The sequence below is a fragment of the Carassius auratus genome, chromosome 49 (genome assembly GCF_003368295.1).
Source record: "Carassius auratus strain Wakin chromosome 49, ASM336829v1, whole genome shotgun sequence".
Lineage (NCBI taxonomy): Eukaryota > Metazoa > Chordata > Actinopteri > Cypriniformes > Cyprinidae > Carassius > Carassius auratus.
Window position 1 is genome coordinate 15,635,759 of NC_039291.1, and position 23,260 is coordinate 15,659,018.

Genomic DNA, 23,260 nt, shown 5'->3' on the forward strand with positions numbered 1-23,260 from the left:
CCTGATTCACACCGGTTTCTTCACAAAATTGATGACCTCAGTGATTGAATGCCACACTGCTATTTTTTTGAACACACCCCTTTCAACTAATTCAACTAATTGCCCAATTGCACAGCCTTAAGAGCGTGCATATCATGAATGCTGGGTCTCATTTGTTTTCTGAGAATCTACTGAACCTACTGGTAACTTGTTTGCCACGTAGCAATAAAAAAATATACGAAAAACCTTGATTATTCTGGTTAGTCACATTGTACTGCTATTATTTTGAACAATACTGTATTTAGAACAACAACAATTGTTGTGTTCTCAAATGTTTATAGGCCAAAGTTCTCCGTGATAGGAAAGGCTAGGAGAAATATTGCTTCCTTCAAAATTGCCATACAGGTCTGCCAGTTTTTTGAAGCGTGGTCCCCAGTTGCTGAGGTAGTCATAACTCTGCTCTGATTCTGAACTTGGCAATTCCAGCGTGCTTAGAGACTCTGCTATGGAGCCATTTCCCTCAAACGCGTAAGTCTGCAGTGAATCATACGGAGGTGCTGAGGGATCCACATCAGTTACTTTTAGCCTGTCCCAGATAAACTCTTGAAAGAAAATGTTGTCAGGAAGTGTTTTATAAGATGTCCTGGAGATAGCAGAAGCTGAGTATGGGTAGACTGAGGCTGTTTCTTGACTGGTATCCTGGATCTTTGAATCACGTATGATATTGAGATTACGCAGGGTGACCATATCGAAAGCTTCTGTATCTTCTTCACCTCCTCCTTCATCATCATAACGAACAATATTTTCCCTCACATCACGCTCATCCTCGAGGAAAAGAGGTGCTTTTCGTCTGCGTAGAATTGCCATGATCAACAGCATCAGAACTAGAAAAGAAACAGACATGCTGCATGTTGGACATGAAGGTTCAATGGTTGCACCAATACAAGGGAACCACAACTATGCGATAAAACATTTAGGATTTTTTTTCCCCATCCAGTTAATAGACTAAAGATACACAGTAAAAAAAAAAGCTATATATATATATATATATATATATATATATATATATATATATATATATATATATACATTCATGCCCAAAAATATTGACACCCTTGGTAAATATGATCAAAGAAGGCTTGTTAAAATGAATCTGCATTTTTAATCCTTTTGATCTTTTTTTTTTTTTTTTATAAAAAAAAAATCTAACCTTTCATTGGATAATAAGAATTTAAAATGGAGGGAAATATTATGAAATAAATATTTTTTCTCTAATACACATTGGCCACAATTAAGGACACCCCTAGAAATTCTTATGAGTAAAATAACTCTGACGTATATTCCCATTCATATTCACAATTTTGAGTACTCCAGGGTGATTATGAATATTAAATTATCCAGCCACAGAAATATAAATGGGGGGGGGGGGGGGCGACAAAGTCCAAATGACCTTAATCATCCATCACAATGAGAAAAAACAAACAATATATTTCTAATGTGCAGCAAAAGATAATTGAGCTTCATAAATTAGTGAAGTTGCTATAAGAAAAGTGCTAGAGCAGTGAAAATTCTCATTTCCACCATCAGGGCAATAATTCAGAATTTCCAATTAACAGAAAATGTTACGGAACTGTCCGGAAAAGGACGTGTGTCTATATCATCCTAATGTGTGGTGAGGAGGTCAGTTTGAGTGGCTAAAGACTCTCCAAGGACCACAGCTGGAGAATTGCAGAAAATAGTTGAGTCTCGCTGTCAGAAAACCTTAAAAAAAATTGTTTAACAGCACTTACATTACCACATATTGTTTAGGTGGGTTTAAATAAAAATTCTCCTAGCTCATCCAAAAACAAACTCCAGCATATTAATTTATCAGACACGACTGGAACTTCAAATGGGACTGGCTTCTATGGATAGATGAAACTAAAAAAAGAGCTTTTCAGCAGCAAACACTCAAGATGGGTTTGGTGAACAAACTCTGTTAGACTCTGTTAGAAATATTATAATGGACCATGTTTGGATAATCCAACCGTACAATAATCCAAACACAAATCTCAAAAACAACACAGGAATGGGTCACTGGGAACAAAACCAATCTTCGGCTATGGCCATTCCAGTTCATTGACCTGCACCCTGTAGAAAATAAGTGTGGTGAACTGAAGAGGAGAAGCACCAACATGGAGCTGGGAATCTGAAGGGTCTGAAGTGATTCTGGATGAAGGAATGGTCTCTGATCTCTTGTCAGGTGTTCTCTAACCTCATCAGGCATTATACGTGAACATTTCGAGCTGTTAAACTAGCAAAGGGAGGTTTAAAAAAGAATTAAATAAAAGGGTGTGCTTAATTGTGGCCAATGTGTATTAGAGAAAAACATTTATTTCATAATGATATTTCCCCCCATTTAAATGCCTATTATCCAATGAAAGGTTAGATTTGTGAATTCTTTTTAAAATAAAAGATCAAAATAAAACATCACAAAGGAAAAGGAGTAGGGAAAAAGATCAGACAAAATGTTACTTGTATCCATTTACACATCTCAGAAAGCTGGAATTTTCACAGGTCTGTAGACTTTTAACCATTATGCATTATTGCTAAAGCGATTGCGTGTGAATGTGCTGTATCTGTTTAAATCATGCTTTAAAGGTGCCATATGCAGAAATTGAGGTAAAAATATCCATAACATGACCTACACGCATCAAAAGAATGAGAAGAAATAAGGGCGATGATGTCATTAAAAAAATGTCAAGTTATAGTGCTGCAGAGATATCAACCTTAATTAGCATTAGCATTACTAGCCCCGGCCCGACAGGTGTTGTAATACCAGTTTCGGCCGTGGGAGGCGGTATGGGGGCAACATATCCACCAGCCAACCTGCAATACACGAATAACTCGCAGGGCTTAAGGGCGTGTACTTGAACCTGATGTCAATCGTGTGGAAAGTACAGCCCACTACTTTCAGTTCAGGGAAAAGAGCGGAAGGATAGCTGAAGCCCTTGGCAAGAGACCAACACCCGCTACAGGGAAACAACCGCGCTCGAAATCACAAATCAAGTCCGATAAGAATACCAGAGTAAACATCGGCACTGCTTTTAATCGCTGGAGATAACTGATGGACCTGAAAGAAATGAGGTTCGACTCCGAACTTGCAAGTTAGATGCTGTTAGTATTTCGCTAGAAGTTTGTTTTATATGTTTGTGTATTTGTTTTCGGGAAGTTATAACTTAGAAATGTATCGAAGGCTGTTCGATAAACGTGCTAATGTTAGCGATGGCTAACTGTAGCTGCGTTTGATAATTAGCTAGCTATAACTTAACATTACCCATTTTATTATATAGGGCTGTGCATGTCTTTACTCATGTACATCTCATCAGTAAAGACGCTCCTGTAATCAGGAGTATATCTCAGCACGTGTGTTCAGATCAGGATTGCCAGGTTTTCAAAACAAATCCTGCCCAGTTGCTTCTCAAAACTAGCCTTCAAAACTTGTTTTTTTTTTTTGTTTTTTTTTTGGTAATCTGTGCAGGGTTGTCTTGCCCTGGCAACCAAAAACACACTTCTTTTGTGACATTTGGCGACGCTCTCGCTCTGATCAGTGAAGTCTGTTGTGCTCTCAGTGCTCTGCTATACGGGAGCGTGCGCTCTTCCGGCAGAAGTGCCCCAGGACCCATATAAGGAAATTCCACTCCATCTAACGTCACACAGACCCATACTCGAAAAAAACTTTCCGAAACTTGTGACAAACCGGAAGGAGTATTTTTGGAACAGAAATACTCCTTCAAACGTACAACTTAATTTTTGAAACTTTGTCCATGTTTAGCATGGGAATCCAACTCTTTTACAGTGTAAAAAATTCAGTATGCATGAAATAGCATTTCACCCCCCCTTTAATAAACCATGACATTACAGTAACACTTTTTTTATTTTGGAATTGTACTACCCACTGTTTTATGAGAAGTATCAAAATCTGACAGGGTAGGACAAATCGACAGAACACCGGCACCACGGGGATAATCTTTTTGTTTTGTTTTATTTACATGTGATTAGATTAGCTATTCATGTGGTGGACTGTCATGATTTTGCCTAATGCAGAACACTAACGAATGATGGGCATCAGATTTGACATCCGTCTTGCTCTGATGTCACGCTGATGTATGGAAAAAATCTCTCGCGACAGAGCGTGAGCTGTGCAGTCGAGCACAGTTGCTCTCCCGGAGATGTGCTGATCAAAAGCACGACTAAGACTTGTTAATCACAGCTTAATGCTAATTGGTTCAAAGAACCAAGATGTTGCACTCTCCTCTACAATGTTTTTTTTTTTTTTTTTTTTTTTATCTGATGTTATGTGTTTAAGCGTTTAAATTGTGCATGAATATTTCCAAACACTATGACAGTGCGATCTCTGTGTGAGATATGTGATTGTCATATTTCTGAAAAATTCTGAAAAAAGTACGTTTGCATTAAAGTCCTTCGAATGGAATAAAAGTAATTTGAGTGTCTTTTCAACATATTTGTTTTCATATAAAATTGAATTATATCATTTTTATCAGCAACACAGCGAATGAGTGTGAATAATGCAATATCCGCCTTTGATGTCGTTGGTATCTGTTCTCTTTCAAGAGCTCAGAACTGTCTGTCTTGACTGCGCTTATTTCACTTCCCTCACTGCAGCCACCTACTCTCGACTAAATTTCAGGCAAGGCTAGCCGCATCACAAACAAGCATAGGAACTTAACTGAGAGAAGACTACATTAGAAATGTGAATAGAAATAAAAAACAAATGTCCAACACAAAGAACATTAACATTACAGCCATATGCAATGATGCATTACATATGCACAGAAAAAAATGACTCTAGACTAACTGAAGAGTACACTAAATGAAATTGTGAACTATAAATGTTATAAATATGCAGGAGCAGAACCCAGTTATTTACTAGTCAACATGAAGTGTGGTCTACAGTTTGTTCTGACCAAGAACCACCCAATTATCTGGAAGAGACTTTTTGATTGAGACATAAAAAATTTGAACAGCACTATGGCTTTTTATTTATTTTTTATTTATTTATTTTTTTCAGTGGAAACAAAATTCCTTATTATTGTATTTTAGAGACAATGAGAAATTAGTAAAAGCCTCTTGTGGAGATTCCTCCTCAAGCCCCATCGCCATCTCACTTGTTCTGCACATCCCGTCTTATACATCAAAACAATATGTGAATGAAATGAAAATAATTCAACGAATGTCAGCGACAATAATGTTATATCCTAACCAGGATGTCACATATGAGATCAATTATGAAGACTGTGGTCTAACCATAATTCCATGCAGCATTTCATCTTCATCAGTCATGATTTATTACCTTGTTCAAGTTAAAAGTGTGTAAAACTCTCCCTTGCCATTGATCTTGCAGGATCTTTTCTTGTCTTCATTTGCATCCATGACCATTTACTAAGGAATTGCTTTAATTAAATTGTGCAAATGATCCATCATGTTCAATCAATAAGAAATGGGTAAATGTTCAGGCCTCACGTCTCTCCTTCTGACATGTGCACATAATTAAAATGAAATGAGGCTCAGGACCGTCTTCCCACATGTTATTAGTGAAACTAGTACTGAAACTAAGAAAACTAACTCTTAACTAATCAATACTTTTGTCAGGCTAAAAATGAGGTAGAAATGCCCATGGAACATGGCTATTGAAACACTGAGTCAATCCAGGATGAGGAATACAGAGTTAAATGGATTGTATCTGCAACAAATTATTTTTATCATTTTTACCAGGCAAACTGGAATAAAATCTGGTCTTTGGTGTTTCTTTTTAACACTGCAGAGTATATGAAATGTAATAAAAACAAAATAATCAAGTCACCAATCAGTTTGACTCTGATTCTTCTTCCAACAGACCCAATGAGCCCGTCATCCCCACAACACTAATTCCCGCTTTGGTACAATGGGACATAATGACGGAGATTACCAAAACTCAATCCGATGATCCCACGCCACCTGACCTTCCACAGAATCTAACGTATGTCCCTGTGAGTCTTTGGCAATGAGTCATACAGAGAATACACAAGTCCCCTAGCTCTGGCCATCCTGGTATCACCGCCACAGTTCATCTAGTGTCAAACTGGTTCTGGTGGCCATCCCTGCAGAAGGACATTACCACTTTCATCCACTGCTGTGTTACCTGCAGCAACACCAAACCTCCTCATCGATGCCCAGCTAGTTTACTTGAGCCATTTCCCATAACTCAACGTCCCTGGTCCCATATTGCCATAGACTTATAACTGATCTTCCCCGCTCCAGAATTCACACCACCATACTTACAGTCATTGACTGCTTCTCCAAGGCATGCCGCCTCATTCTCCTCACAAAACTTCCCACTGCCTTTGAAACCGCAGAGGTATTACTGGAACAGGTATTCAGGTTTTAGGGACTGCCAGATGTTATAGCCTCATATGATAATACTATACTGTACATTTTTCATGACTTTTATTCTAAAATAAAAAGTAAAAAAAATAGTAATAAGCAAATATTTAGTAATATGTGTTTGCAAACTTTGGACTTTTAGCATTTATTAAGTCATCTAAAATGATAAGATTGATTTCTGTCCAGCCTAGCTCCAAGACACGTGTGTGAACTTGTTTGTATGCAGAAGGAAAGCAGTGCAATCATACTGCAAGAGAAAACAACAGTGCTGAGATTTGTGTAACTGCACACAAACATCAGTTGAAGGTGTGAATGAATTGTGAACATTAATTCAACAGCAGTAATTAGATGCACAATTTTTTGGAGAACTGTTTTCACTTTTCTTGTCAAAATCAATTCTACAGTGTTTGATGTCGTGCCATCGCAGTCTTACCCAGAAGTGTGATGATGCAGCCCATTATAGCAAGCAGAGCTCCAGTGCTGAGACCCTCAGGAAGAGAGAAAGCAATGGTGCCACATGCCTGAGGAATGCCGTCCACATCACAGTCACACACTCTCACGGAAAGAGTGTTAGTGCTGCTCAAGGCGGGACTGCCACTGTCCACAATCAACACTGGTAACAGGTACAGCGACTGGTCTTGCCGGCGGAAATCAGCGTGCTTCGTCAACACTGATGCAGTGTTATCTGAGGGGAGAGGGAGGGCCAAGCATCATTTGACATATTAAATAAATATCATTCAGTCTCTATTTCAGTGGGCAGCAGCTTTTACCACATAGGCTTAGTTTAATAGTCTATTCACATAATTAAATGTTATCTAATCCAAATGGTTGCATTTCCTAATAAGATAAATAAAATTAACATTTCACTTCTACTCAGCCAACAACTAGAATGCTCACAAAAATAATAAAGAACAGATGGAGAGGAGATGGCCACAATACCAATTACTGGAAGAATATTAAAATCCAACAAAAAAAAAAAAAAAAAAGAAAGAAAAGATTAACTGTTGCTTTTGTATTTGTAAAATATAAAGATGACCAAATAAATTTAACAGCTGTGGTGGTGGTTACTGCATATATCTTGAAGTACCCTTCCATCTGGCATCCTTCCTTTCCATACAATAATCAGCTTCATTTTTGATGGGTTTGTGCTAAAAAACAAAACAAAACAAAAACTACACAAATATTATAAGAAAGAGCGTGATACCTACTTTCCTCACCACTCTGCATAAAGCGGCTTTACTAATGTGCTCTGCATCCCCGATGTTATATTAAAAACTAAAATTTAAAAATTTTACCACTTAAATAAATATTCATGTGGATATGGTAAAATAAATAAATAAAACTAAATAATCCAAATTACTCCCAAGGTAAATGTAACTCCCTATGAATTAGCATGGCCTTCTCATCTACAGGATTCTTTATAAAAACACATGCCGTTTTTTCACTTTCAGAGTTTCTGCATGATGAAAATGTGTGCAGTTAATGAATGTACCTGAACTGCAAATATTGCTTTTCTTACTTCGTATTTTTGTCATGTTTCCAGTCAATATATCTTAAGATATTTAAATCAAGATGCATTTTCTACTTAAGGAAATCTCATTTTGAGTGTATTTTCTTATTTTGCAACTTATGTGCCATTTGTATTAATATTATCTTGTCTTGTTTTATATAAAATGCACTTCATTTATATTAAAAAACACACTAAGAAATGCATTTTTTGCAGCATGAATGAATTAATGAATGAATGCTTTAAAAAGGGGGAGCAGACTCTGGGTTTAATGAAGAAAACCTGCTCCTTAACATGTTAGGTTCACAGTGTAAGCTATCATGGTAACTGAATCTGAGTACAAGTTACCTCTCTTTCAGAAACGAGTTTGCCATCATTGGAGGTTTAACATACTCAAAGTTTTGACTTAACCTTCTTTCTGAAAAGGGCCTCTGGTTTGCAGAGATTACCTTTATTATCTCTGAGGGTGAAGTTGTTATCATTGGAAGCAGAGATAGCGAGAGAAAAATAGAAACGATGGCCGCTGAGAGGCTCGTCTTTATCCACAGCACTGATCGTTTGAATGACCTGTCACCAGCCACAAGAAAAACAAAAAATAGCTTGTCAAAACATACAGCTGTGTCACATTGTACTGTCTACAAACTAATAGAGACAAAGATAATAATAATAAATAATATATATATATTTTTATATATGTGTTAGTGTGCTTTATGTTGAATGTGCCTGTATCTGCATGATTACCATCTGTTTGAGTGCAAATCAGCTCACTATTACTGTGTAATCATGGCTATCAATGTGAACGCCATATATTTAAATAGTGTGTGATTTATTGACGTTATGGCGCATTTATGTGATTACCATCTCTATAAATGGCCATCAGCACATCAGCACGTATTTTCATTGTAATTCATTGAAAATGCTGTACTTCTTATTTTATCTTAACAAGGAGACAGAACTATTTGCACTGTTTTAATCAGTGCGACAATATTTATACAATACTATAACCTAGAAATAATTTAATGGCGTCTCTTGCAAGTCGCAGCAGCACGAATTATGTGCCCAGCTACATCTGATTAAAATATTATGCTAATGAACAGTGAGGGGTGGTTTCAGACATTACAGTGCTTCACTCGCATTGACTCTTATTCTGTCTGAAAGAATGAAAAGACCAAGTTGAAGGTGGAGCGATTCGAGCAATCAGATGGCGGGAGGGGGCGGACACGTGATCGGCTCGGAATGCATTTTCAATGTGCACATTGAATTTTGCTATATTCATTGCGGGACACTGACTGAAAATGCAATCGTAAGTGTCTTGACTGTGTGTGTTAATGTATTTAAGAAAAATAGCATTTAAATGATAATTTTGCCACAGTTTTTGCTTGAACATGTTATACATATCTAATCATTTCTGTAATACATTTTCATTTTAATTTTGCAACTTATAAAGCGTTAAATTTAGTATTCATTTTACATATTAAAAATGGTGTATGAAATGGAAAATTAAAATTATGTAATTTCATTTTCATTTTGCACCAAACGTTGCACAAATGTATTGGAAAATGTAAATGTAAATACAGAAATGCATTATCATTTTACATATTGCATTGTCATTTTGCATATTACATCCCAAATTGAATATTTCTACCCATACGCTTCCATAGATGATATCCAAATATGAACTGCTTGTGAGACAGATTCTATTCATTTGTTGGCCTCTTTATCTTCATGTGTCAGATAGTTAAAAGCCTGGCTACACCCTAATCTTCTTAGCTTGAACTTCAGTGACAACAGAAATCTTAATAACTGGTCCACCATCTCTAATAAAAAAAATCTAATGTCTCTAGCTTTGACCTTGACGCTACTTCTATTTTTTCATCATCTACTGTAGGAAACTTAGGTATCACTCTAGTCCCTTCACAGACTTTGGATGCCTACATTTGCATAATCAGAAAAAAAAGCTTTGAAGAAATGTGGAATTTTGTCCTTTCCTCATTAGAGAAGATGTGAAATCATTAGTGCATGTGTTTATTACCTCTTGCCTTGACTATTGTAATGCTCTTCTGGTTTACCATCTCTTTCTGTCATGGCATCCAAACTTTAAAATATATTTTTTATAGTATAGTAGTGTTACTGTTACATTCATGGACATTCTGTTTCTTTATTTTGGTCATGTCCCGTTGCTTGTTTAGTTAATTGATTAATCCCCCCTGTTCTCCATTCCCCAGTTTACTTCCCTCGTGCTTAAATACCCTGTCTTTTTAGTTCCTCCTTGTCCATGATTAATGTATTGTAATGTATTTTAATGCATCATATTGGATGTGCCCTTATTCTCCCACAAACATTAAAATAACCCCTTTTGTATATCGTCTTCCTCATGCGCCTTCATTACACCAGCAGCCATAACATAATCACGGACCAAAACAGTTTATTTAGCGGTGTTTTTCTTTATTTTTGTTTTGTTTTCCTCCCTCTCCCGGAATGGCAAACCCAGCAGCCCAACTCCTGCTAGAGAACGGACCTAGAGAAGATTTTGCCGCTTTCGTGGAGTGGCTGCTGGAGAAAAATATATCATCGTTCACCATCTGAAGAGGACATCTCTAGCCCCACTCCCGAACCAGAGACCAGTCAGCCGCCATCCTGCTGCACGAAGCGAAAGCCAGAGCCCACCGCAGCCGCAGAGCCCAAGCCTGTCATTGTCCGGGAGCATGAACTCGAGAGCACGACTGACCAGGTGTGTGAGCCGGCAACACAGTGTGTCGTGGGATTACTGGTGGAGATTGAGGGGCGTGGAGGAAAGCCCTGCCCACACTCCTGCGACTGAGGGTGAGCTGCATCTAGTTTCTGTGAATTATATGGAGCAATTAATGGACCTTGTAGACTGGTTTGTGGAGGTAAATACTGAATTTCCCATTTCAGCGTTGGTTTCATCCAGCTCTGAATCTCCTGTGTCTCCGCTGGTTCCACCCAGCCCTGAATCTCCTTTTTCACCACTGGTTCCGTCCAGCCCTGATCCTCCTGTGATCGCTCCCAGCCTCCCTCTCCCGCCTCCTTCTAAACCAGTCAATTTCTCTGCTCCATTCCGCTGGTTCAGTCCAGCCAATTTCCTGTTCCTACACTGGTTCTGCTCAGCCCTGACTCTCCTGTTTCTCTGCTGGTTCCGCCAAGCCCTGAATCTCCTGTTTCTCCGCTGGTTCCGCCAAGCCCTGTGTTAGGTTCTAGCTCCCCAAAGGGAGGGATCATGACAACCCACTGCTCGGCAAACCGATGCCAACAAAAGGACGAATGGAGTTGCGGTGTGAGAAAAGGACACAAACACCAAATACCATATAAAACAAAGCTTTTATTTAGCCATATTGTAAATAATATTATATTGTAAATAATAAACAATAATATTCTGGGAAAAGGGGAGGACTGTATGGACCAAAGCAAAGAAATAAACAAAAAGGACCCTAACCTATACTAAATCACACATAAATACAATTCCTATCTGGCACACGATCAAGGCGCCCTAACCAAACTAACAGCTGGTGGTCCGCCCAGGTCTAGCTGGTGTTTCTAGACAGAGAAATATACCTACGGGTGATACATGTATACCCCGGGGTAGTTCTAAATCTACTCCCCAACTCCCTATAAACGAAGTAAAGAAAAACAAGTTAATACAAATTACAAGAATCCACAAACACAAGTGCTCTGTCCTGCTACTACAAGCTTCAAAAAAGGAACACAAGTTAGGTTTACTAACACAGAAATAGTTTAAAACTATTCTCAAATATTTCAATCAAAAATCAAGTCAGAAAACCAAAACACACACACACACACACACACACACACACACACACACACACACACACACACACACACACACACACACACACACACACACACACACACACACACACACACACACACACACACACACACACACACACACACACACACACACACACACACACACACACACACACACACACACAGGGTACAAACCAAACCAAAAACAGGAACAAAGAGACCAAACTGATCCAAGACTGAGCTATTTAAAGAGCCCAGCCAGCTGCAGTCACTGATGAGTGGGCGGAGTTCCAAGTCTCAATCAGCCGTTGAACCACCAATCAGCTGCCGGAACAATCACAGAAGCCATCTTACCTGGTAGGAAAAAAAACAAATACACAAACCACAAAATACCAGAACAAAATGACTATAAAAAGAACCCAGAACTTTGGGGACATAACACCCTGAATCTCCTGTATTCCCTCCCAGCCTTCCTCTCCCACCTCCTCCTAGACCAGCCTGTTCCTCTGCTCCACTTCCGCTGGTTCAATCCAGCCACGTATCTCCTGTTTCTCTGCTGGCTCTGTCCAGCCCTGATCCTCCTGTGTTTCCTCCCAGCCTCCCTCTCTCATCTCCTCCTAGACCACCCAGTTCCTCGACCTCATCTCCGCTTGTGCCAGTCAGTCCCGCAGCTCATCCTCCGTCAGCGCCATCTGGGCGCCATGGTTCATCATGGGACTTTGAGTCTCCAACTCCGCCTTGGCGTGAGAATTCCCTGTCTCCGCCTCCAGCCTCTGAGCCCTGGACTCCACCTCGGTCCTTCAACCCAGCGGATCCGCCTTGGCACCCTGCTCCCTCATCTTCACTTTGGCCCGTAATCCCACCTACTCCATTATGGTCAGTTGTCCACCATCCGCCACATCGGGACTCCACTCCTATGGCTTTGCCTCATCATTCCATCCCTCTGGCTCTGTCAGGCTCCTCCTTCCCTCTGGCTCCACCTCCATCCTCAGTCGCTCTGAATCCACAGTGGGTTTCCGGAGCCTCGTCTCCGCCTCGGTCGGCGGTGCCTTAAGTGCTCCCTTGGACCTCTGGACCATCAGCGTCACCCTGGCTCTGTGGCTGCTCTGCTCCATCTTGGGTTCCTTCTTATCTTTTAAGTCTCCTCTTTATGTTCTGACTTTGAGCTGGGTTGTAACATAAATTGGGGCCTCGTCGGTGATCAAATTCTGGTTTGGAGTTGAAGTTTTGTTACTTATCGTTCAAGTTTTTTTTGAGAGTGGAGTGTGGAAAGGGTTCATAGTGATTGGATTATTGGAGGACTCCATTTAGGTTTAGAGTGGTCGAGCTGGGTTGCTAGTCAATCCTTCTAACGGAGCACTGTTTATTTTGTTAATTTGTTATTTTTGAAGGTATCCTGGTGGAGATATAATCTCTGTTGGGGGTATGCTATTCAGGGCCTGGTTTTTACCAGGTGACATGAAGTTCAGGGTTTAAAGTGGCCCTGAGCCTTGTAACCCTTTGAAGACTAGAGGTTAGTTTTTTTTGTGTATAGTGTTTCCGGAGTTGTTCTCTAATATATTCATGCCAATTGGTGTGGTATTTACAACCAATGACTAATGTTGGGAACTTGTAAAACATTTTTGTTTGTTATTATATTGAAGGATATTGTGGAGATAAGTGTGAAATCCTAAAGTGGCTACTGGTTTGAATGATTAGAGTTTTGGCCATGGTTACTGACATCCAACTGTAGACGGCAAAAATGCTTCTGTTTGCTTTTTATATTTATATAAATTAATATAGGCCTAGTTAACTTTATCTGTATCACACAAAGAGTACAGTTTTTCTGCAGATGCATAATCACATTTAATAATAATTTTATACAAGTTCAGTAAAGCAATAAGTGACTTACATTTTAGACATAATATTGGTTGTTTTTGCTCAATTTTGCTAACGAAAATAGTTCCAAACAAAGATCACAGCAATGTTTTGCATTTCTGAGCAATGTACTGTGTTAACTTATTGAGTGAATCAGCTTTTTGAAAGAATTGGTTGAGTAAATGATTCAGTGTTTCACTCATTAACACAGTCACATGTTTTGTTCTGAACGAATCAGCCGTTTGAATGAATCGGTTGAAACTCAATGACTAACTCATTAAAATTCTATTGCTGTCACCTACTGGTGGTTTAGATTTCACAATTCGACATTTTTCTCTCCATGTTTTGAATTATTTCAAATATCAGTATTCAACGTTTTATGTTAAAAACAAATCATTAAGCGTATTTATGAATCTGCAATTTAAGTGCATCCATGTCCACTCTGACACATACTGTCATGATCCGGTCACTGCACATTGGTTTATTCACCACACAGACTTTCACATGACACAGTACACCCTGGACTTCATTTCCCATAAACCCCTACCTAGGAACTCATTATTGAACCACACCTGTTTCCCATCAGTGACACTATAAAGGTTGCACTCATCCACACTCACATCGCAAAATCTTGTTTAGTTCGGTCTGGCATTTCCGAGTGTTTTCCTAGTGTTTGTTCCTTCCGTTTTTGACTTTGGATTGTGTATACCGACCTTTGCCTAGTACCGTTTCTGATTTTGGATATCCCCTGCAAACTTGACGCTGTTCTCTGATCATTGCCTGTTTGACCATTCTGTTAAAAAGTACTGCACATGGATCCGAACATCTCTGACTCATCGTTACACATACACATGCTTCTGTTTCATTTAGCATTTTACTTATACTTTTACTTTCAATACTTAAGTACACTTAAGATTTAAAAAATACTTTTCATACTTAAGTACAATAATTATCAAATACTTTAAGACTTTTACTCAAGCAATATTATAAACAGTGACTTCAACTTCTACCAAAGTCATTTTCTTGTAAGATATCTTTAATTTTACTTAACTTTTACACCACTTGTGAAAATATCCAGTGTCCACTTAATTGATATTCTGTAATGAGTATTTGGTGTACCTTGTAAAGCATCCTTGAGCCTGGGAAAGGCACTATATAAATTAAACATTATTATTATATTGTTATTTTTATTAGTCGTAGTAGTAGTAATAGTAGAATTACTATTAGTAGTATTATTTAGAGATAAAATGGAATGACTTCTGTGAGGTAAAAGTAGGTAGAGGTCATCTGACAGTCTGTTTACACAGACTGAACCATCCATTCAATTCTTTTGGACCGCAAAGCTCTTGGACCGCAAAGCTCTTCAGCGAGTGGTGAGAACAGCAGAGCTCATCATTGGACATAAACTCCCAGCCTTACAGGACATCTATCAGACTCGCTGCTTGAGAAAGGCTTGCAGCATCATCAAGGACCGCACTCACCCTGCTCATCACCTGTTTGCCACACTGCCATTTGGCAGATGTTTCCGATCCATCTGTTCATGGACAACCAGACTGAAGAACAGCTTCTATCTTCAAGCCATATGACTACTTAACAATCAGCTTTCCTCCATCTAAAAACCGGAATACATGCTGCTCTTATGTTTACTTCATTGTACTTGCCTTGCACTGCCATTTTTTTTTTTTTTAATACTCCTTCATGTTACTCTGTGACACTCTACAATGACTTTTGGACAATGCTCTACTCAGGAATACATTTGAATGTGTGCTGCTCTTAACTTTATTTATTGCATCTGCACTGCCACTTTAATTTTCCTACATGTAGCTCTACGTCACACTAAAGACAAAGACATTTTAGACACCGTTCTACCTCAGTAATCATAATACTACCTCAGGACTTCTTATGTACTCTATATATTCTAAACACTGATGACCTTTATTGTACCTGTTACTTTATTTGGCAGGATATTTTAGGCTGCTCTTAGAAGAATAATCGTTTTAGCAGATCTAAATCTTTATGTCTGAGACAATAATCAATATTGTGTAAATAATTAAGGACATTGTTCTCTCACAAAGAGGATGCATGATTCATCCAATTTCGCACTGATCTAGATAATGCTGTACAAATTACAGGACATGAGTCATTGCAGGACCACACTTCTTGATATCAGGACATACACAGTCTGCCAAAAATAAATACATAGATAAATGGTTTCAGAAGTGGACTTTCAACTGAGACTGCCGTGCTCTAAGTTGTTGAATCTCTAAGACTGGCAAGAGCAGATTCCAAATCTTCAATTCTTATCTTTCTGGATCTGTCAGATACTTTTGACACTGTTAACAAACATATTCTCCTGTCAACTCTATTGGCAAAGGGTAACTCAGGAACCACACTCCAATGGTTTAATAGATAGGTCCTTCAAAATATCTTGGAGAGGGGAGGTGTCCAAATCACAACATCTAACTACTGGGGTGCCTCGGGGCTCTGTTCTTGGACCACATCTCTTTTATGTCTACATAACATCATTAGGTTCTGTCATTCAGAAACATGGCTTTCCTTATCACTGCTATGCTGATAACACTCAAATCTACCTCTCATTCCATCCTGATGATCTGATGATAGGTGCTTGCATCTCTGCATTTCTAACAGACGTTTCTTACTGGATGAAGGACCATCACCTTTAACTCAACCTTGACAAGACAGAACTGCTTGTGGTTCCAGCAAACCCATCTCATCACATTTTTACCATTAAGGTAAAATTGACACATCACCCATAACTCCTTCAAGAGCAATCAGAAACCTTGGAGTTTCATCTGACTTTCTCGGGGCACATTGCTAAATCTACCCAGTCCTGCCAGGAAGATCTTTCTAATCTTTTTGTATGCTATGGGTTAGGGTTGAATGTAGTTGTAAAATGTTATGTTTTTTATTAAACAGTCATTACATAATAGCCATATATATATATATATATATATATATATATATATATATATGTATATATACACACATATATTTTTACACACATATTAGGGGTGTGACGGTACTTGTATTCATACCGGACCGTTTCGGTATAGGGCTTTCTGTAAGGTGCATGTGTGTACCGAATGACCGAATGCAATATTTTGTGTGCGGAACATATACATTTTCGTGTTTCCAAACGAACATATTAAGTGGAGGAAGTCTCCATGTTCAGCGCAAATCCCACCCTGCAGCTAATTTTAAGGCCGGCGACACACTGGCTGCGTGGCGTGAGCGTGGCATTTCTGCTGCGTGTCAGTTGTGTGACGGCTGCTTCGCGTTTTCTGTGTCTTTACACACCAGAATCGTGCCTGACGCGGCGCTGGCGCGCTGCTCCTTTTATGGGTGACATAGACGTGTCACCGGCCTTAGGTTTTCAAAAGGCATCATGCGAGTGTGAACATCACTTCAACTAGGAAAAAAAACCTATTGTAATTTAAACGCAGCTCCCATCGGCATTTAAACTAACCTTTGCTCTTAATTCCGATAGGTCCAACGCAATAACGAAATCTGAGCAGGTCTAAAAACTGAAACTGTTGATGCTGCACTCTACACTTTGGAAAGGTTATATTTTTTTTTAAATATGAGCAGGCCTACAAGCTGGGATTGGTAATGCTGCAACTGTAATCATAGTTATTTATATTTTTCATTATATTTTATTATATGATATTGGTTTGAGAGAGTATCTATTTAGTGGAGAACTTTGCAGCAGTATTTTATTTCTTATTATTTTTGTTTTATTTTCTATATATTTTATCAAAAAGTATATTTTTTTAAAGTGTAAAAAAATTGTTAAAAAAAGGGTCACTTTATTTTAGGGTCCAATTCTCACTACTAACTAACCATTAACTATGATTTTGCCTCAATTAACTCCTTATTTGCTGCTTATTAATAGTTTATAAGGTAGTTGTTAAGTTTAGGGTATTGGGTAGGATTATGGATGTCATGCATTATATGTACTTTATAAGCACTAATAAACAGCCAATATGCTAATAATAGACATGCTAATAAGCAACTACTTATTAGTGTGAATTGGACCCTATACTAAAGTGTTACCAAATAAGTTTATAGTAATAAACAACCTGCAGTTCAATGTTTGCATTTCTTTCCTTACTGTACCGAAAATGAACCGAACCGTGACTTTAAAACCGAGGTACGTACCGAACCATGATTTTTGCATACCGTTACACCCCTAATATATATAGATATATACAGTACAGACCAAAAGTTTTGTCACACCTTCTCATTCAAAGAGTTTTCTTTATGTTCATGACTATTGTAGATTCACACTGAAGGCATCAAAACTATGAATTAACACATGTGGAATTATATATGGAATTGTATACATGACAAAAAAAGTGTGAAACAACTGAAAATGTGTCATTCTAGGTTCTTCAAAGTAGCCACCTTTTGCTTTGATTACTGCTTCGCACACTCTTGGCATTCTCTTGATGAGCTTCAAGAGGTATTCACCTGAAATGGTCTTCCAACAGTCTTGAAGGAGTTCCCCGAGAGATGCTTAGCACTTGTTGGCCCTTTTGCCTTCTGTCTGCGGTCCAGCTCACGCCTAAACCATCTGGATTGGGTTCAGGTCCGGTGACTGTGGAGGCCAGGTCATCATCACTCTCCTTCTTGATCAAATAGCCCTTGATGCCTTCAGTGTATCTCTACAATTTCATAGTCATGAAAATAAAGAAAACTCTTTGAATGAGAAGGTGTGTCCAAACTTTTTGTTTTTACTGTAAATGTATATTTACTTATTTTCCATGTATATATATATATATATATATATATATATACACATACATATGTCCGGATCCAGTACGTATCCAGACCAGATGGTGGATCAGCACCTAGAAAGGACCTCTACTGCCCTGAAAGACAGGAAACCAGGACAACTAGAGCCCAGATACAGATCCCCTGTAAAGACCTTGTCTCAGAGGAGCACCAGGACAAGACCACAGGAAACAGATGATTCTTCTGCACAATCTGACTTTGCTGCAGCCTGGAATTGAACTACTGGTTTCGTCTGGTCAGAGGAGAACTGACCCCAACTGAGCTTGGTTTCTCCCAAGGTTTCTTTCTCCATTCTGTCACCGATGGAGTTTCGGTTCCTTGCCGCTGTCGCCTCGTTGACTTGATTGCAAATAAATGCACAGACACTATTTAAACTGAACAGAGAAGATATCACTGAATTCAATGATGAACTGCCTTTAACTATCATTTTGCAATATTGACACACTGTTTTCCAAATGAATGTTTTTCAGTTGCTTTGATGCAATGCATTTTATTGAAAGCGCTACATTAATAAAGGTGACTTGACCTGACATTAAAAAAGTTAACAGCTTAAGTTATTTGTGGATTCATGCGTACTGGAGACGCGAACCGTTTCAAATGATTCAGGTCGATTTGGTGAACTGGTTCAAGAAGATCCGGTTACATCGAATGATTCGTTCGCAAACCGGACATCACTAAACTGCAGTGTTTTGAACTCGCTCACAACAGACCCAGAAGAGAAGACAATGCTGAATAAAGTCATAGTTTTTGCTATTTTTGGACCAAAATGTATTTTCGATGCTTCAACAAATTCTAACTGACCCTGTGATATCACATGGACTACTTTGAAGAGGTTTTTATTACCTTTCTAACCATGGACAGCATACTGTACATAGGTTTTCAATGGAAGGACAGAAAGCTCCCGGACTAAATCTAAAATATCTTAAACTGTGTTCCGAAGATGAACGGAGGTCTTACGGGTTTGTAACGACATGAGGGTGAGTCATTAATGACATAATTTTCATTATGATGAACTAAACCTTTAACAATACCTAATATCATAAGGTTCACCATGATGCAAAGTGATGACTTATAAACTAAAACAAGAGTAATTGTGCATACATGAGAAGAATGCGTGCATATATTCACAATTTTACTTTAACTTTATAATTGTGATGCATTGTGAAAACCGAATTTGACTAGAATATTTGGGAAATAACTAATTGTTCCAAAATATCGTAACTAAAAGGAACAATCTGAAATAGTCATATACAGTGGGTACAGAAGGTATTCAGACAACCTTAAATGTCTTACTCTTTGTTATATTGCAGCTATTTGCAAAAATCATTTAAGTTACATTTTTTCCTCATTATTGTACACACAGCACCCCATATTGGCAGAAAAACAAAGAATTGTTGACATTTTTGCACATTTACTAAAAACGAAAAACCTGGTCCTAAATATTCAGACCCAAAAGATTCAAAAAAATGAACAATTGATTTTAGCAAATGGCTGCAATATAAAAAAAGAGTGAAAGATTTAAGGGGCTCTGAATACTTTCCGTACCCACTGTATATACAAAATAATGTCATTAAAGATAATAATAATAATAATAATTTGACGTGCACTGGGAAACGTGAAACTCAGCAACATGATTTTTTTATTTTATAATGTGCACTTGTTTTTCAACCTTGCACACTCCATATCTCCAAAGCATGCATGTGTAATATGTGTCCTGAGTAACACTAGATATTACTGTAATCAATGCAATCAATTATTAAAATTTCAGTCAGCATTTATTTTTAGTAACGAAGCAATGCACCGTTGTATTTTGACACCCCTAATAAACACACAATTGGCTACACATACCTGTCCAGGTGCTGCATTTTCACATAAGTGGGTCTCATATTCAATAGCAAACACTGGAGCATTGTCGTTAATGTCCATGACTCGGATTAGAGCGATTCCTCTGCCAACTTGAGATGGGTCCCCTGACACACAAAAAGAGAGTTGGCATGAGACATTCAATTCAATTTAATTCAAGTTTATTTATATAGCGCTTTTTACAATACAAACCATTACAAAGCAACTTTACAGAAAATTACGTTTCTACAATATTTAGTAGTAGCTTATAAGTGGTGACTGTCAGTTTGTGCTCGTATGACAGGATTTTTCAGAAAAATTCATACAAGAAGTAGTCAGCCAGATGATGAGCATTATTAACAGCAATTATTATATGATGCAGTCACACTTGTAGCAATATTTATTAGTTATGTTTGTTGATTCAGGGTTAGCGTCATCTGTGGTCCTCTGAGGGGTCAGCATCATCTCTTCTCAGGTTTTCTGGACATAAGATTAACAAAGATTCAGCACCTAGAACGTGACTATTGATTTGTGGCTTAGGGTGAGTCAATATTTAAAGGTAATGTGACTTGTAGACAAGTATGGTATTCCATACTTGGAACTTCTGCTCTGCATTTAACCCATACAAGTGCATGCACACAACAGTAAGCAGTTATCCCTCTCTCAAACACACAGTTGGCAGCCACTTCTGCCACCCGGGGAACAGTTGGGGGTTCTTGCTCAAGGGTTTTACCACCGTAGTGGTAAGAAGTGTGGAAGAGAGCGCTGATCATCCTTGATCTTTTGAGATTAAACATCTCTATGTATATAATAATAATAATAATAATAATAATAATAATAATAAACACCTGGAAATTTCAGAAATCAAATCCTCTGCCCTTTGACCCAAACATAACATAAATAAGGCAATTTTCTCTAATTGACAGACCATCCTAGAGCTGTTGTTGGGAACAGTAAGCATTGAATCGGAGCCTGAACGTCAGCTTACTTCTCATTCTTTCTTATAATAACAGTTTGATTTAGTTTACACCTAGATGTTAATAAATGCACTGACTATCAACATGTAATATGATGTTGTTAAGGAGTCTTATTCAGGTGTAAATCCATATGACTCCTGTCAAAGTTAGGGTTAGCTCTCTATTCAATATTGATTAGTTTGACTTCATTTGAGAGTGAATAAAATATTAAACGGTTGCTATGTTCATCATGCAAAGTAATTATGCTGCCTCAGGAGACTCAAGGTCAAAGTATACTTCTGTTTTTACGTTTACCTGAGGTTCTGTGGACAGTGACAGTGATGCCATCTTTTGGTCATCAGAGCTATATACTGTACTTATCTGCTTAGAAAATCGACACATTTCATTTTGTGTCACCATACTTGTGTAACTACTCATGTAACAGTCTTTAAATAGAGAAAACATGGAAGTGTTTGGTGGCTCCTAAATTCATCCCTGTTTGGACCCTACGGAATGAATAGTACCTTGTTAAACGCTAGCATAGTGACACCACGCACTACAGCGACTGAGAATATGCACTAAGATGGGAGAGGTATGTATCAACTAGTCTAAGATGAGGGAAGAAGGTAGTGGAAATATAACTAACTTGGTTTTGCACTAATCAGTTGTTCAATGAGATGGCAACACTGGCCCGGGTACCGGTTTCACAGATGAAAATTAAACTAAAGAGAATGAACTAAAGCCATTGGAATGCAAGCCTGCAACCTTTAGTCAAAGAAGTGTTTGAATGTATGCCAACTGAGGAAAGGCTTCACTATGCTACATAAAGTTTTTTGAGGAAACAGCTGATCATTTATTGAATCGACAGCTTCTCAACTAATCTTTTTACATGATTTACACTAAAAAACAGTTTTTAGATTTAACTATTTTTACGTTTACACTGAAAAAAAGGTGGGATTCAGTTTAGAGCATTTCTGATTAATTCCTATGGTACCTGTAAATGGTCAATGAGTGTCAAAAACTAATGTCAGTGGTTATCAAGACAATAGTAAAGACAAAATCTCTCAAGGAACAAAAGGAAAAAAGGAAAAAAGGAAGAAAAAAAAAAAAACCAATGACTGTTGTAACAGTGCGTAAATCAGACCTTTCTGTAACGCTAACGTTAATAAGCTTAGACGAAAAAAACGAAATAATTGTGTAGCGGAGTATTTTTTGTACACAGTGCCGCGAACTGTCAATCACTCCTGTACGCGTGCATCACTTCATCTTCATCAAGCTTTAAAACAAAAAGGGGACAAAAAGATCATATTGTCTTTGTGCATAGGCTATAGATTATCAGACAATAAATACTCAAGCTTTAGTATAATTTTCGGGACAATTAGGGCCAGATTCGGGAGTCGGGAAAAAATACTCAAGATTTTGCTTTAGTATAATTTTCGGGACAATTAGGGCCAGATTCGGGAGTCGGGACAACAGTTTAGATTTCGGGACTGTCCCGAATTTTTCGGGACGTCTGGTCACCCTACCTGAAAGAGCTGCATTACTTCATTAGCTTGAGTCTGACCTGCAGTGATGGCATTCAGGCTTGGTGAGGTGTCAGTCAGCGAATCATCTGATTCTGATCTTGTTATTTCAGAAATCAGAGTTTAAAGCCAAGAGGTAAATTAAGTGTCATTAACTGCATTTGATTTTTATCCGAACCGAGTGTACACTCATAACGAGTTTCACACACCTTCTCCGGCCACGTTGAGTTGTTGACACTTAACAGTGGGAAAAGCGACACATGCGCTATTCACTTGTGTAACTTAAGGGTGAATGGGTAATGTAGTTTCTGCTCTCGGTGGGATGAATTAGGAAGCTTGCATTGTGAAGGGCGCTCTGAAAATCGGCAGTGCAGGTAAAAGATTAAAACCTCTATTAAACCGTAATACCGTCCCGGTACGCTAAAAGCACGTTCTGGGCGCACAGAGAGGTGTCGGTACGCTCAAGAGCCCACTTAAAGCACTGTATATATATATATACACACACACACACACTCTCTCTCTCTCTCTCTCTCTCTCTCTCTCTCTCTCATGTGGAGTACATGACAGAA

The 23,260-nt window shown here is 38.4% G+C and overlaps 1 protein-coding gene across 1 annotated transcript in view; it reads right to left on the reverse strand.

The window, feature by feature from the left end:
• Window positions 1-273: 273 nt before the first annotated feature.
• Window positions 274-23,260, reverse strand: part of LOC113066346 (cadherin-7) — an 88,972-nt gene continuing 65,985 nt past the window's right edge. The window contains exons 9-12 of the mRNA XM_026238255.1: window positions 20,219-20,340; window positions 8,359-8,476; window positions 6,836-7,087; window positions 274-863 (exon numbers count right to left, since the gene is read on the reverse strand). Coding sequence (XP_026094040.1) covers window positions 307-863; window positions 6,836-7,087; window positions 8,359-8,476; window positions 20,219-20,340 — 1,049 coding nt within the window. The 3' untranslated portion in view covers window positions 274-306. The remainder of the gene's footprint in view (window positions 864-6,835; window positions 7,088-8,358; window positions 8,477-20,218; window positions 20,341-23,260) is intronic.